The sequence below is a fragment of the Acartia tonsa genome, chromosome 3 (genome assembly GCF_053477335.1).
Source record: "Acartia tonsa isolate MP-2025a chromosome 3, ASM5347733v1, whole genome shotgun sequence".
NCBI classification, from domain to species: Eukaryota; Metazoa; Arthropoda; class Copepoda; order Calanoida; family Acartiidae; genus Acartia; species Acartia tonsa.
In genome coordinates this window covers 59493504-59508275 of record NC_137262.1, presented here as the reverse complement: position 1 = coordinate 59508275, position 14772 = coordinate 59493504, and the positions used below count along the sequence as shown (strand labels likewise).

Sequence of the window (14772 nt, the reverse complement as noted above, 5' to 3'; positions counted from 1 at the left end):
AGCTACCTTCTTTCCAAAAAAATAATCCCGTTATTTTTGTTTTTTCTATGTGGCCCTTTTTTAGTAGCGAAGCTACTCTATAATTCACTTCGTCCGTCCGTCAGTCCGTCCGTCAGTCCGTCAGTCCGTCAGTCCGTCCGTCAGTCCGTAACGCTATGGGGGAAATGGGATTTACTCAGCTCCTATAAAAGATAGAATGCTGAAATTTTTTGACAACATTCCCATCATAAAGGAGCACAATTAAGTATAAAACATCGATAGCAGTAGGACCGCTTTTTAGCAGGTTTTAGGCTATTTTTGTATTTTTCACATTTTTATCCATATCTTCAGTGTTTATGGTGCGATTTTCAAATTTTTTTCAGTTATAGATATCTAAATTAAATTTCCAGTCGTTTAAAGAAAACAACTATGACGGTCAGACTGCCTTTAAGCAGGTTTTAGGCTATTTTTGTATTTTTTACATTTTTCTCCATATCTTTGGTGTTTATGGTCCGATTTTCAAAATATTTTTAGTAATAGATATGAAAATTAAATTTCCTGTACTTTAAAGAAAACAACTATGACGGTCAGACTGCCTTTCAGCAGGTTTTAGGCTATTTTTGTATTTTTCACATTTTTCTCCATATCTTTGGTGTTTATGGTACGATTTCCAAAATTTTTTCAGTTATACATATCAAAATTAAATTTCCCCTTGTTTAAAGAAAACAACCATGACGTTCAGACTTCCTTTTTGCAGGTTTTTGGCTATTTTTATATTTTTTACATTTCCCCCCATATCTTTGGTGTTTTTGGTCCAATATTAAAACTTTTTGGGATATCAGTATCAAAATAATTTTTCCCATTGTTATGAGCATCTTTTATGTAATTTATTTTGACCGTCATCATTATACAAAATATTTTCTCAAATATATCAATTTATAAATACACTTTAAATTTACTTCTACGTATTAACATCCATGATTTTTTTTGTGCTTCGCTACTTATGGATGTTGTCATCCTTGTTAATGTTTAACTCTAAGCAGATTTAATAATTAAACTAATGTGATCTAACACCATTTATATTTATTTTTTCGTAGCAGACGAAATCATTATTTTTTCCAGAATTGTCTGCTTCTAAAATTTCCGCCATCTGTGATTTGGCCTTGTTTTGTATCAACCAATCACCAATTGGCTCCGCCAATTGGTGATTGGTTGATACAAAATAAGCCCAAATCACAGAACACTATTGGTTTAGAGCGGTAGCCAATATGAGCCGTCCGCCAGTAAGGTCATTAAATTAGGCAAATGGTAAAAGTTGCATGATCCCTTTCAAAACCAGGCCGAGACCTAATTTATGGCCAGGTTTCCTATCCCTTATCCCTGATTATATCCATTTGTTTTATCTGATACTTTCCAAAATATGTTTTATTAAGACTTTATCAATAAAAAGTAAATTTTTTGTAACTAGACCAAATATAATTAAGAATTAGAACCATAAATCTAAATACAAAACTAAAAATATCCTTGAGACATTCTATTCTGCAACCTTTTTTATTCATAAACATTTTTAATCAAGTTAATTTGTTTATACCTAGTGTATATAACTGTGTAGGTACGTTGTATACAAGCACTTTAAATTTTAAACTGACAAATTTTTTAGATTTTAAAAAGTTAATCTAATGGATTTTATTTTTATTTATTATTTTGTTGTAATTAAATCAGGGTAGCCCCTTTCGTGACAACACCCCTTAAGGGGAGTTTCTTTGTATTTTCACAGTAGCTTTTCTCCTATTTCTAGCCCCAAGCAATTTTGAAAATACGACGAATCGCCACTTAAGGGGCGTTGCCATGAATGGGACTATACCCATAAATCATTTTTAATTCAATTGTTTTATATTTATATATGTATTATTTAAGTAGAATTTGTTGTTATTTTAATAATTTTTAATACAATTGTTTTAACTGATTCTTGTTTATTATTTATTACGATTTAGAAACCATAGAATCCGTACGTCCATTTATAATATGCTGATACACATATAGTAATCTGCGCTAATATCCAATAAAAAGTAGTAAGCTTTGTTCATATATAGCTTAAGAATTTGGTTACCGATCCGATTAAGTTCTACATTTTAGGGAAGATGCATAAAGGTTCTAAAATCCTTTTAGACCGTTTTCATCATTAAAATCTGAAGATGGTTTTATGCTATTTTTCTACGCTAAATTCTAAAACTAATATTCTTTAGTAAATGAATTGCTACCAAGTTCTTTATCTTGATAATCAGAGGCTTTTAGTAAAGTAGCGTTTGGGGGATGGTGCATTTTGAATTAAAATTAATTAAAAAATGAAAAAAATTCCAATAAAAGTTGCACTATCAGAAATACTCGTTTTATCTGGAATTATCTGGTTTTTCAACCTTACAGTGTCACAACTATAAAATTGAATTAATTGCCCATTGTCCCCTCCCTTCCTCCCTGCCTAAGGCCTGTGCTAAAAAAAACTGACATTATTCTTTAGGATTTTTATTTTAGTAATCGTGGGAAATGTCTGTAATACAATGCTATACATGACTTTTTCAGTATGGCTTAGAACAGGTTCTTATCCAGCGGATATAAATTGGTTTGGAAGCCATACTGGAATAGTTATTTATCACATCGTATTATAGACAGCTGTCCGCAGATATTAAAATAAAAATACAAGAGTTAAAAACTTAAAAACGAAGTGAAAAACGTTATTCTATATCCATTATATTTATCGGTTGCAAAGCTGTACTGAAAAAATAAAAGATCCCTCATTCATTGAAATATTTACAAGGTAGAACATGTTGTATAGTTAGGTTGCTAATATGGACCTCATTTATTTGTAAGTGGTAAGGGGTTGGGGGCAGACCCACAGGGCAGGATTTATGCTAGTTTTCATTTAGTAGGTTTAAATTTCGGATCAATTATTTTTTTCCTGTAACAAAATTTACATTAACTTTTCGTGCAAAAATAAACCACTAAAAATAAAGAAAGGAGTCTGAAATTTTTTGTGTAGATTCTTTAGACAAATGAGAATCGCAGTTCTTTTATGCTTCATGATCCATTTTTATGTTTAAATCCCTTTAATTATGCAAACTTTGTCCGTAGGTACTACATTTAAAAAAGTCTTTTTTTATACTATTAAATAAAAAATGTTGATTGTCTTTCAGTGTCGTTAATTCGTTGGCCTTTCAATGTAGATCGATGACATTTTAAACATAGCTAGTTAAAGTAATTGGTAGTCTCTAAATAAAATTTCATTAATATCACATGAATACAAATAAACTTATTACAATCATAAAAAACGACACTAAAAACCATAAACCCCAAATGAATATAAAAAAATATTTTTAAAATAAATTATTTAAGACTGTTCACGTTATCATCAGCTAAGGGGTTAATATGAGCCCACTTATTGAAACCATTTTTAAGATTTTTCATGAAAGCAAAAGTGTTCCCCATTTTCGGGCCATAAAGGGGGAGAGGGAAATGGTCACAAATCGGTTTCAAGATATCCAAGAATCCATAGAATTTCTTTATACACAACCGGTCAAATAAGCAGAGGGTCGGGGGAGGGGGTAAGTGGAAGCCTCTTCCTCTATTGGCCGGTTAGACTTGAGCAATACATTTCATTCAAAAATAAAGGGTGGAGCATCGCATGAGAGGGGATGACTTTTCCTCCTGGTTGAAAGGATGAAAGGGAAGGGGGATTCCCATTACATGCCTGATGTACAGAGTTAGGCACCTGACTGGCTTGAATTTAAACATAAGTCTTTAATAAGACCAAACAAGAGTTGGATTAAAAAATTTTTAAAAAATGTGAATTTGTTGTGCTAGTGGTAAAAAATCTGAATTTAAAATTTTTTTACACAATGTTAAAATACTTATTATCTTAAAGTAATATTTTTAGTAAGTTGAAGGATAGAATAAGGTATTTTGTAATGAGAATATTCACATTAAGCCAAATTATGTCAAAATTTAACCCCCCCCCCCCTTTGGTTTGCTAAAATCAGGCATTCCCGGAACTTCCTTTGGGGTGTTTTTTTCTGACCATGGTCCCGTTTTAGCGTTTTAGCGGTCTTGGGCATATGATATCTTAATTGATTCAGATATTTTATAACCGGTTTATGCCCATTTCCCTTTTCCCCTTAATGGGCTGAAAATTGGGAACACTTTTGGTTTCTTTAAAAATCTTAAAAATGGTTGGAAGTCGTAAAGTGTATTTAGGCAGGAACAACAGTATCAGCATAAAATATTTTATTTCAGAACTTAGAACTATGGGTAAAAATTCATGGACAAACAAATTAAAGGAGTTGAAAAGAAGAGAGGAAGAAGGAAACTTACTCTTCATGGTATGTTAGGATTAAAGGAGGGGGGGGGGGGGGGGTGGGTTAATGCAACCATCTCGTAATCAATGATTGAATAACACTTAGAATTCGAATTTTGATCTTAAATTTTGCATGAATAATCCTTGGTAGGTCTATTTTCCCTAATTCGAACAAAAAGAACACATATTACTTTTTTTTGGCTCAAAAATCTTATTTAAGTTCTAGCCGGTTGCTGTTGGTACTAGAAACTTAAAAAATGGCTATTGCTATCATTTTACATGAATTAAACAAAAAAATATGTTTTTAAAAGTTGATTCCTACGTAATTAATGATGAATTTGCCCTGAAAATAGGCAAAACGCGGGTAAATGGCTGAGCCGCCAGCCGTTACTTTTCCAACTTTTTGTTCGATTTAGGGAAAATAGACCTACCAAGGATTACCCATGAAAAATTTCAGTTCAATTTAATCACTGATTACGAGATGGTTGCATTAAACCCCCCCCCCCCTTAAACTTTTTAAAAATCTTCCAAGATAATAGCCTTAACTTATGTTCAAACATATTAATAATTTTAAAATAATACTTATGAACAGTGACATGCTAACTGATTGAGTGAGGATCACTGTTTTGGCTGCATTTCACCATATCATTAATGTTAATTACCTATCTAGGACCGCGGACGGCAGTCTGGCAGCAGTTCTCATGACCAGCAGCCGTCGACCAGTCCCAGAGATTCCACTGGACCTCCCCCTAATCAGCATGACAGGAATGGGTTTTCATACATTTGATTTAATGATTCAACAATAATCTGTGAATTATGATTTCTTCAAATGTACCAAATTCTGTTTTTTAAAAATACCTATTGCTAACCCCTGCGGGGCAAATAGATTCAGTGCCCTAAAGAATTAGAAAAAAATTATTCGCCCCCTTCCCTTGCTTTCAATTTATTTCATACACAATAGTATGGGAGTATTTGAAGTAAACATTAAACAAGGCACTTTGAGATAAAAATTAAGCGACGTTTCTTTAATTATAGATAGGTATGATTTACACAAAATTTCTCATGAAATAAAAATGTTTGAAAATCACAAATGAATACAGGAACAGTCCCCGTAATAGCATGGCTACCAGCCCGCCCCCAGAAATGGGAGGACCCCCCACGGATGGCGGAATAATGAGTGGAGCCAACACCCCAAAACCACCTTCTACCCCTAACCAGGTAAAAAATCTCAATATGAAAATGTAAATCAAAACTACAGAGTAAAACACTAGAGGGGGAAGGGGTTAGATAACTGTTATGTGCCGACCTTCAATTGGGTCTTTAAAAATCAACCTATATTGTCGGGAATATTAACACAGCCAAGTAACACCTTAATAGATTGGAGGGGGGGGGCTCCAAGAGCCCCTCCCCCCTCTATCTCGGCTCCTGTTACAGATAAAGACGTAAAAAAATTTTCTGGTGGTTCATGTGTATTTTTAGAGAAAATTAACTTTTCTAATTAACTTCCGCCGCCGTTTTCCGCCACCGCCGCCAAAAAAAAATTTATTGCATTTATTTTGAAAAATTTTTCCCCTTATAACCAACCCTGTGGGGGGGAATTATTCCTTACCTCAATTGTAAATGATGAACCAATAGTTCAATAGATTTTGATACTATTTTGTTTAGAATTGTCCCTTCCCAACCTTAAACCACCTTACATCTAACAATCGAGTTCTGGAAGTTTGGGGGGAACATTTATTTATATTAATTTAATGTGTTAATTTCTTTAGTTGGAAAGCTGACAAAACCAGCAGTTTCTGGTGTGAAGACAATAAATACAGCTGGCATAATGGTTAAATCTGGAGGCATTCAGGGCGTACAGGTATACATTATTAAATAAGGTTTACATTTGAATGTCCTTTAAAATGTATATTTTTTTTCCTAGGTTCCGTTGATGGCCCTGTAACTAGTGATGCTGCCAGCACCCGTTGGTGCCAGCCAGGTTGACGGGGGCATGGTGACACCTCAAGAGGGCGATGTCAACACCGAATTTCATCATATAGATCTTGCTGAATATATGTCAATGTTTAATTCCCAACTGGACGGAGAGTGTATGTTCAGTTCTCAAGTTGATGGGGATCCTGGAGATGTTACTGACGAAGCTGCAACTGCAACAGCAGCCACTGCCAGGAGGTTACTGAACAGAGCACAGAATCAGGTATGTATAACATTCTACTTCATTTTGTTCATAGTATTACTCCCCATGATAAGAACATTAAAGCTTAAATTCCTCTCTCGCGCCAAATTTTTTGTTATTTTTCATAAAATGAACTTCTGATATGAGTTTAAGTTTCTATTTGTGTTAAATAAAAAACTTAAAAGATTTTATTTCAAATTATGATTTTGATAAGGTACAACAGTAGTAAGCACAGAATCAGAGACGCCTCTAACAACTCCACAAGTTTCAACAGCTCCTGTTTCAACAACACCCGCAGAAAATGCCTCTAGTTTACCTATAGTACAACAACAAACAGGTTATTTTTTACTTCCTAAATTTTAAATATCAGTCATATGAAATCAAGCTTTACACATAGCGTTATTAATAGATTAAAGGTTTTTAAAGAAATTTTGAGGGCTTGGCTCATCGTGCTGCTGACAAGTAAACAACATTTTACCATTAGAATCTCCCCCCCCCCCCCCATACGTTATAGACACTAGTTTAACAAGTAGTTGCCGAATGGTAATAGAAATATGTTCAAGTAGTTTCCCTGTCAACTAACGCACGACTAACCTGTAATTAAGGTAGTTAGTTTTTTTTTGTCTGAAGCTAAAGATCTTGTTAATTGCTGGTCCTAATTTGATGTAATTTAAGTGGATATCTTAGAGTGGTTTTAAGCTATTTCCCTTACCTTCTTCTAGAAACTAGGGGCGACGTATAAAATAAGGTTGCATTTTATTATTATTAACTAAGTTGTATTTATATGATCAGGTCTTGCAGTACCTGTATGAACCCAACCAAATTTTAAAATTTTCTTGCGAATTTGAATTTTAGGCGAATCTCAATGGTCCACTCTCGGTGATTCCCAGGAAATTTGGGGTACAAACGAAGAGACTCCATTGTGGGACAGTAATCCTGACACATGGGACCATGACAGTGCTACTAGACTGGCACAAAAATTATTACAGGTTTATATATTTTATTTTTATAAGGTAAATTAAGTGTAAACTAGTGTTAAGGAAATATCCCCTTTATATTAATAAATATGTAATAGTTCTATGAAAAGTGTGCGGTTTATTTAGCCACTTAAATACCTATTCTAATATTTATTTTGGGGTTTCCGTTCAGTTAACTTATGTTACTTTTTAGGTTCAGCATAAGGATACAGCTAGTTACGCCAGTGGAGTTGATAATGAATCTAAAGATGTAAGTTTAATTAACGAAGCTTTCAATAAAATCTTTGTTTATTCCTAATTTATTACTTTGCCACCACAAGAAACTTATGTATTTTAAAATCCGTCGTTTAGCTGGTCTAAAATTGTTATTTTAATTTAGGGAAGTCAAATGATCTCACAGGATGGAAAGCCTGGCCAGATTATATCCCCAAATCCCAGGTATAGACACAATTTATTAATCATTATAAAGGGGGGGGGGGCGGATGTGCCACATTTTGAAACCAAAACTAAAAGTCAAAGGAACTCAAATAAAAAAAAGAGTTACAGGTCTGAGATTTTGCATGGCAGTTGCTTTATAAGGTTACAATATGGAACAGTGAAGAAACGGCGGCGCAACCGCCGAAAAATTCGGCGGGAAACGGCGGTTTTTGGCGGTTGCGCCGCCGTTTCTTCACAGTTCCATATTGTACCCCTATAAAGCAACTGCCATGCAAAATCTCAGACCTGTAACTCTTTTTTTAGTTGAGTTCCTTTGTTGACTTTTAGTTTTGGTTTCAAAAAGTGGCACATCCGCCCCCCCCCCTTTGTATTACTTCCATAGGTAGTATTTCGAGATTATTTTTATTCACTTTTACATATTTTTTGTCTTTAAGGTTTAAGACAGAGTTTTGTCGCAACTTTAGAGAGAAGGGTGAATGCATTTATGGAAATCAGTGCCAGTTCGCTCATGGCAAAGCAAAATTAAGGGTAAGATATTAAATAAAAATTTTAAATATCCAATATCGAAAGGGCTAAAAAAGAAGTTTAAATCCGGTTTAAAACAGTTAAGTTTTTTATTTTAGTATCCGCAGAAAGCTGTATAAAATACGTAAATTACTTTCAGCATGATATGATCCGCCACAACAAGTACAAGACAAAGCTGTGCCAGAAATATTGGATCAAGGGATGGTGTGCTTATGGCACAAGGTACTTTCCATGTTTATGCAACCTGTCTATTAGTTTAATAAGTCAAGAGGGGGTCATTGGACTGTTATAATTTTTACACTAGTCTCCTAAAAATTTTTTATTAAGTTTTCTTATTGGTTAGTTTTGGAGTAACATTTACTTAAATTTTGATTAGGTAGTTTGTTCATAAAGATTAATGTCAAAATGTTTGAAACAATAATTGTTACCTACAGAACGGTAGTCATTGGGGATGTACATCAATTTATCATTCATTGTCTTATCCCTTTAGATCCCTGATTATTAGTACAGGGATTTACCTTTATTACATCAAACATAATCTTAACTTTTACAGAATTTATCCAAAGGATTCATTATTCAAAGAGTTAAAAAATTTAAAATTATGTATTTTGTTTGAAATCTCACAAACTTTAATTGTTCAGATGCAACTTCATTCACCAGGAAGAGGAGCAACACATTGCAGAGAAGACAAGAGTTGGAGAACATCAATCTGGATTCAGGTGAGTTTTTACACCTTGGTTTAAAGCTATTTTTCCTGTGCGAAAAGAAAATAATATTTCATTATTTCTAACAAAGACTAGTTTTCTATTACTAGACTTAATTATTAACGAATGTTAAAATTTTGAATAAAAATTGTTATTGTTTAGACCTTTGATGCCAACGAAATCTCTGCGGAAATCCAGCGAATCCAGTGCTGATTCTGGTGTTGATGTAAACGATGTTTACAACAGGGCTTTAGGTACGTAAATTTAAATTAAAACACATTTTTTTATATTGTAAAAAGCAGGTATACAATTTGGATATGATAATTGATCTTTGTTCTATTGACTGCCACCCTCCCACCCAAATTTTCTTAGATTAATATTAATATACCTTATTCCTGATTTAAATCTAGTAATATTTTACTACTCGTTAAAGTCCAGCTTAAACACGTTCCGTTAAATTTAGGTCAGTCTGAACCGTACGAGGTGACCTCCATGTTCAACAAGACAATCAACATGCCAGATCTGGACATCATCAACACCAAGAGAATGAAGCTAGACATAAGTAAGCTTAGTTTTGGTCCCAAGATCTATTTGTATAGAGCAATTTCTAGGACGTTAATATTAGGGTTGGGCCGGATATCCGGTTATCCGGCCAAATTACCGGATAACCGGCCAAATTACTAGATACTACAGTAGCAAAAAAAATTTCTTAAGAAATCTTATACAAATTTACATAAAGTTAAACTTGTTCAGAAAAAAAGTTCTTCTAGCTTCAATAATAAGAAAATTATAGCCATTTAAAATTTTTAAAAGCAGAGATTTTTGGTGTAAAGTATTAAAAATTATAGAACCGGATATCCGGCCGGATAGTTTCAATATCCGGTATCCGGCCGGATATTGAAAATGGCCGGATATCCGGCCACACCGGATATCCGGCCCAACCCTAGTTAATATTATAGGGCATAATTTTTAAGTTAAAAGCGTCTTATTTTAGGACAGAAAAAAATGTCAGGGAAGACAGTTAATAACTTAATTTATTAGTTTGTTGAAACTTCACTGATTAGGACATTTTTAATTTTTATTACTTAAAAAATATTGAATGCATGTATTTTATTTTCATAAATGTACACACACGAATGTTTTGTGCTTCGCCACTGGAGGATGTTGTCACCCTAGTTAATTATTAATGATCAAATATTACTTAAGGTACATACAAGAATGATGTTGTTAATACAAGTTTTCAAAATCTGAATGGCAATCAATGGAATCAAATTAAGGTGAATATTTATTGTTGTGATAAAGAGTTTATCTGTAATGTTTAGTTTCCTTCATTCTTCTTATTTAATATTTGTATAAAATTCAATCTGTTTTTATATAACTAAAGGTTTAAAATCCAGCGAAAATAAGCTCATTATAGTTGTTTTATTTTTAATTAGTCGTTGTCTCCCCATTCATTTTTTAGCAGAGATAATAAAACATAAATGTACAACAAATACTTCTTCCCGAAGGTGAGATTGACTTCGCCACATAATTTTAGGGATAATAAAATTAGATTGGAGATTTTTAGGATTTATTTGATCTTGGGAGGGTAGACGTGACCTTTTATTAATAGTTTAAAACCCTTCAGGGACCTAAAGAGAATATAAACACATACACACTCTTGCACTTTCATACCGAAAATGGCAGACCTTTTATTAGGATTACACTTTACAATCATCTTTATTATACATTGTTGTTTTTAGGTTAAAGATATTGAGAAGGATAGTGATATGTTCAATATGAACCTGGCTACTGAAATGAACAGAAATCTTTATCTCGACGTTGTCAAGGTAAACAAATTGATTTTTCTTGAGTCTGTGATCATCTCATCATAGCTATTATTTACCTATTTCTGTTCATGTGGCTTTGAGCGATTATGTTCTATTAGGTTATTTGGGTGTTACTTCTATACTTTATAGGTTGGGCTGTTTTATTTTCCTTTCAGTCCTCAAAATAGCTTTAAGCCCTATATTGACCAATGGAATTAAAATTCTTTGAAATTTTGAGATCTTTTACTTCAGCCATTCATAACGAATACATATTCCTGTAATGTTAAGTTGAATGGAAAACGCTTTAATTAAAAATATTAAAACGCTACCTTTTTGTTTATTCGTTGAAGTCGCTACTGGAAGTAGCTTGGCTCAAAAAATTTCTATCTGTTCTTTAAATACATTTCCTAGTTTGTTTTTATTTTCCTTCTTGAGATTTTTAAAACTAAAAGGGGGGGGGGGCGAAAGTGACACTTTTTGAAACCAAAACTAAAAGTCAACAAAGGAACTCCACTAAAAAAGGAGTTACAGGTCTGAGATTTTGCATGGCAGTTGCTTTATAGGGGTAAAATATGGAACTGTGAAGAAACGGCGGCGCAACCGCCGTTTCCCGCCTAATTTTTTTTGCCTTTTCTCGGCGGTTTTCGGCGGTTGCGACGCCGTTTCTTCACAGTTCCATATTGTACCCCTATAAAGCAACTGCCATGCAAAATGTCAGATCTGTAACTCTTTAATTAGTTGAGTTCCTTTGACTTTTAGTTTTGGTTTCAAAAAGTGTCACTTTCGCCCCCTCCCCCCCCTTTAAATAATTAATTTCTGTCCAGGTTAAAGATAGCCGGCCAGTTCCTCATCCTGAGGATAATCACATTCCAGTCTCCAATAACCTGCCATTCAATCCACCTATTAATGGCCAGTACAGGTACTTAGAGGTCCGGGAAAATTGTTTTTTTTTACACTAGTCCCAAAAGTTTTATAAGAAAATGTTTTTGGCTTGTTGGCTTGACAACTTGGTGACTCTTAATAGATTTTGATATGTTGGTTTATTTTCAAGTTTCAACCACTAATTGTAATCTGCAGTAGGAGTAATTTTGTGCATAAACATTGATGAGTTAACATTAGTTATATAATATTTTCATTTATACGGTCAGATGAAAGTCAGAAAGTCAAAAATCATATTTACTAAAATCACTAGAACCCAAAGTATAACAACCACGCTATTGTAGTTATTGTATTCGTTGGCTTAAAACATTCAATACTTTAATTTAATTTTGATTGGTTGGTTCCAAACCTGAAGTGTAAAAACTTTTCAACAAATAATTTTAAAGCTCTTTATTATTTTTTTGTTATTTAAAGAAATGTTTTAAGATATTTTTGTCGTGAAAATAAATTTTTTTTTTGTTTTAGGAGACCAGCAGTCCAAGACAGCTAGCCTTTGTCCGCGTGTTCTCGGCCCTAGCGCGCATTGCGTAGTACCTAAAAGCAGCCTGGCGGCCGCTCACATAGACACAACCACCAAACCTGCCATTATTTTCAGGTATAAACTTTTATTTTAAGGTTTATTAAGATTCGTTGCTATCATCATAAGTGAAATTACTCAAATTACTTTTTTAAGTGAAGCCACTCTAAAATTTTCTTCTGTCTGTCCGTCATTCAATCCGTAACGATATAGGATGAATATGATTTTGAATTGTTTCATTGTTTTATTCATCAGTCTGTCATTTCATGACATGACAACGAAATGATGTCACGAAATTTTTGTATTCGTAGGTGATATTACCTTTTTTTAAAATTGCTTAGGAAGAAATAGAGTTTATGCATGGTTATTCATTCATATACACCATTAAAAGTTGCAAGAATGTACTTCGAAAACTACCTAAAAAAAATTAATGAAAAGTGCTAACCGTTAATGAAGGACAAAGCGAACCTTTAAGTTCTCTTTTAAAAATTGAAGTCATTTCATCTATTATAAATCTTTGTATTAAATATCATTTTTTGTTCAGATGCTAACAGCCCTGCAGAAAACTGGTTTCTAATCGCAACCTACATCACAATAAAAAACAGACTTTTTATATCTGTAAAATTTTAGTTAACATAACAGTCATTTCGGTTTGTCATTAAGCTATAATTGAAAGCTTATTAATATTTGTACGGGTCATACAGAAAACTATAATTATTACAAGATTTATAAATGCAAGGTTGTAATCAATGATTATTTATCTATCCTTATATAATTTTGTTTATCAAAACTTGAAACTACAGTTTTTCAGTCTTCATTTTTTAATCTATTAAGTCATAATTAATAATTTGGCATAAAAAACGTGTTATACTTAGTGAAACTACATTTAACACATCTTTTTTCAGAACATTATCTAATGTATTTTCTTAAGAATCTAGACATGTAAGAAAAAAATACAGGGGGCGATATTTAATCCAATGAAAAACTCTTTATAATCAAACTTTTTCGTTAGTTATAATCTAAAACAATAGTGTACAGTAGTCTACGCTATTTTGCTAAAAATGATAATTTCAAATAGTTAAATTGTTTTTCTTCGGGTAAATTTTTCTCTCTCAGTAAAAACTATTTTGTTAAAATAATATTGTTCATAGTTTGTAAGTAGGTAAGAACAAGTTTAAATTTAAATATTAATTCTTTCATTTCTTCCATGCATTTGTAACTTAAAATTAAGGATTTTTTATTAAATAATTTTTTAATTTAGAAAATAATGAATTTTACAAACAAAATATATTGAAATTATAAAATTTAAGGTCACTAAAAATTTTGTGAAACTGTTGAATTATAATTATATTTACTATATACTATGTAATATCAAAATGTTACTTGTTGTATATTTAAAGGGTTAGTTGCACGAAATGCATTTATTTATGAAATTAGTGAACTGCATATATTTTCTTTTTAAATGGTTTAAGCTATATTTATAGGGCATATATTTAAAAAGATTTTAATTTTGTACATGTAGTTTTAAAAATATCAATTGAAATTGTTTTTCTGAAATGCACTTCATGCAACTATCCCTTTATGTAAAAGCTGTGGTAATATCCTCTTAGGAATATTTTATTTAATTTTGAAAATTCCCCCCCCCCCCCTCTCCCCCCCTTGACAGAACTATGAACTCTGGCCGCGGCGCTCGGCACCCTTGCCTACCTAATCGCAGCGCTCGGCTCCCTATTCTAAAACCTAACCTAACCTAAAATAGTTGTTTTGTCAGGGGGGAAGGGGGAGGGTATAAAAATTTTCAAAATTGAAAAAAAATATTTCTAAGAGGAGAATGCCAAAACTGTTCCTAAATGCCATTAATCACAATCCATTTTAATTTAAAATATAAAATATTTTTGAAAGATTTACTTGTTTTTGTGATGTTTAGCCTTTACTAGCGTGGCTACTCTAAGATTAGAAATGTTTGTCTGTTAGCTATGTTTAGGGGAAAACAAAAATTGGAGACTAAACTTAATTTCCGTAAGAAAAATGAATTTTTTTCAGCTGGTTTTACAAATGATTGTTTAGGTGAAGATTATAATATCTGCGTTTACTATACAACCCACTTGGTCAGCCAGTCTGTAGTGCGCTAGAAAACATGATACCAACAAAGCGGAAATTTTTTTTCCCTGCAATGTAATACAGATGTCTGATTTTTAAACCTTTTCTATAATTAGGGTCTGTCCTTACGTATGCCCATCCGTCGGAACAGTTAGCTGATGATTCCTATAATAGTTAGGTATAACTTTGAAAGCATAGCCACTCTATAAATGTTACCAGAATGCCCGTACGCCCATTTGAAACATTATCAACTTTTTTACC

General features: G+C 32.8%; 3 protein-coding genes across 3 annotated transcripts in view; 2 read left to right on the top strand and 1 right to left on the bottom strand.

Annotated features, from left to right (window-relative positions):
- The window catches only part of LOC145314979 (FMRFamide receptor-like), a 112618-nt gene that overhangs the window by 35956 nt on the left and 61890 nt on the right, over positions 1–14772 (bottom strand). The window lies entirely within an intron of this gene.
- On the top strand, positions 1614–6189 carry LOC145314720 (uncharacterized). The gene is made up of 4 exons (XM_080154750.1): positions 1614–4352; positions 4998–5098; positions 5434–5545; positions 6097–6189. The coding sequence occupies exons 1-4, from the start codon at positions 4200–4202 to the stop codon at positions 6106–6108; spliced, it is 378 nt and encodes a 125-aa protein (XP_080010876.1). The 5' UTR covers positions 1614–4199; the 3' UTR covers positions 6109–6189.
- Positions 6279–13573, top strand: LOC145312940 (uncharacterized). The gene is made up of 15 exons (XM_080152150.1): positions 6279–6455; positions 6497–6524; positions 6718–6840; positions 7359–7492; positions 7860–7918; positions 8353–8446; positions 8583–8665; positions 9085–9162; positions 9310–9401; positions 9611–9709; positions 10354–10424; positions 10890–10976; positions 11780–11884; positions 12360–12489; positions 12956–13573. The coding sequence occupies exons 1-14, from the start codon at positions 6279–6281 to the stop codon at positions 12423–12425; spliced, it is 1296 nt and encodes a 431-aa protein (XP_080008276.1). The 3' UTR covers positions 12426–12489; positions 12956–13573.

Excerpts from the sequence above, each read along its gene's own strand:
- LOC145314720 (XM_080154750.1), top strand. The coding sequence starts at position 4,200 with ATGGTTGGAAGTCGTAAAGTGTATTTAGGCAGGAACAACAGTATCAGC. Across the intron at positions 4,353-4,997 it reads AAGGAAACTTACTCTTCATG|GACCGCGGACGGCAGTCTGG; the intron begins GTATGTTAGGAT and ends TTACCTATCTAG. Across the intron at positions 5,099-5,433 it reads AATCAGCATGACAGGAATGG|TCCCCGTAATAGCATGGCTA; the intron begins GTTTTCATACAT and ends ATACAGGAACAG.
- LOC145312940 (XM_080152150.1), top strand. The coding sequence starts at position 6,279 with ATGCTGCCAGCACCCGTTGGTGCCAGCCAGGTTGACGGGGGCATGGTG. Across the intron at positions 10,977-11,779 it reads TTTATCTCGACGTTGTCAAG|GTTAAAGATAGCCGGCCAGT; the intron begins GTAAACAAATTG and ends ATTTCTGTCCAG. Across the intron at positions 11,885-12,359 it reads GCCAGTACAGGTACTTAGAG|GAGACCAGCAGTCCAAGACA; the intron begins GTCCGGGAAAAT and ends TTTTTGTTTTAG.